General features: G+C 55.2%; 1 protein-coding gene across 1 annotated transcript in view; it reads right to left on the bottom strand.

The window, feature by feature from the left end:
- EMH_0031670 (uncharacterized protein) overlaps positions 1-331 on the bottom strand; it is a gene marked incomplete at both ends in the record, with an annotated part of 852 nt that extends 521 nt beyond the window's left edge. Inside the window, one exon of the mRNA XM_013494541.1 lies at positions 3-331. Coding sequence (XP_013349995.1) covers positions 3-331 — 329 coding nt within the window. The remainder of the gene's footprint in view (positions 1-2) is intronic.
- Between the last annotated feature and the right edge of the window lie 309 nt (positions 332-640).

Raw genomic sequence — 640 nt, 5'->3', positions numbered from 1 at the left:
TACGTGTGTCGCCTCTGTCTCCCCTCAAAAACCCTTCCACCGCCTGCTGCGGTTCTTCTCTCTTTATAAACCCCCACAAGGAGCCCTGAACACCTCTTGCTGCTGCTGCTGCTGCTGCTGCTGCTGGTGCTGCTGCTGCTGCAGTTGCTCGTGCTGCTGCTGCTGCTGCTGCTGCAGCTGCAGTTGGAGCCGAAGTACTGTAGGCAGCAGCTGCTGCATAGAGGTGCTGCTGCTGCTGCGGCAGCTGCTGCTGCTGCATCTGCTGCACCTGCTGCTGCTGCTGCTGCTGCTGCTGCTGCTGCTGCTGCTGCTGCTGCTGCTGCAGCAGCATATTTGAGGGGCCATGGCAGCAGATGAGTGGAGGCCCCCGCCGCTGCGGCAACAGACCGCGGAGGGGGCGCAGCACCATCTCTAAACCCTAAACCCTAAACCCTAAACCCTAAACCCTAGATTTCTCCCCCCAGCCATCCACCGTAGTATATGCAGTCAAGAGGAACGACGCAACCCTTAAACCCTAAACCCTAAACCCTAAGCCCTAAACCCTAAACCCTAAACCCTTGAGAAACTGCAACAACCTTTTTATTTTGTTATTCATCATAATACATTAATATTTCAATCTCTTGCTGTTGCTGCTGCTGCT

The sequence above is a fragment of the Eimeria mitis genome, genomic scaffold, assembly GCF_000499745.2.
Source record: "Eimeria mitis Houghton genomic scaffold, Emh_scaff1197, whole genome shotgun sequence".
NCBI classification, from domain to species: domain Eukaryota; phylum Apicomplexa; class Conoidasida; order Eucoccidiorida; family Eimeriidae; genus Eimeria; species Eimeria mitis.
Note: the sequence above shows the minus strand (reverse complement) of the source record. Positions and strands in the feature narration are given on the sequence as shown.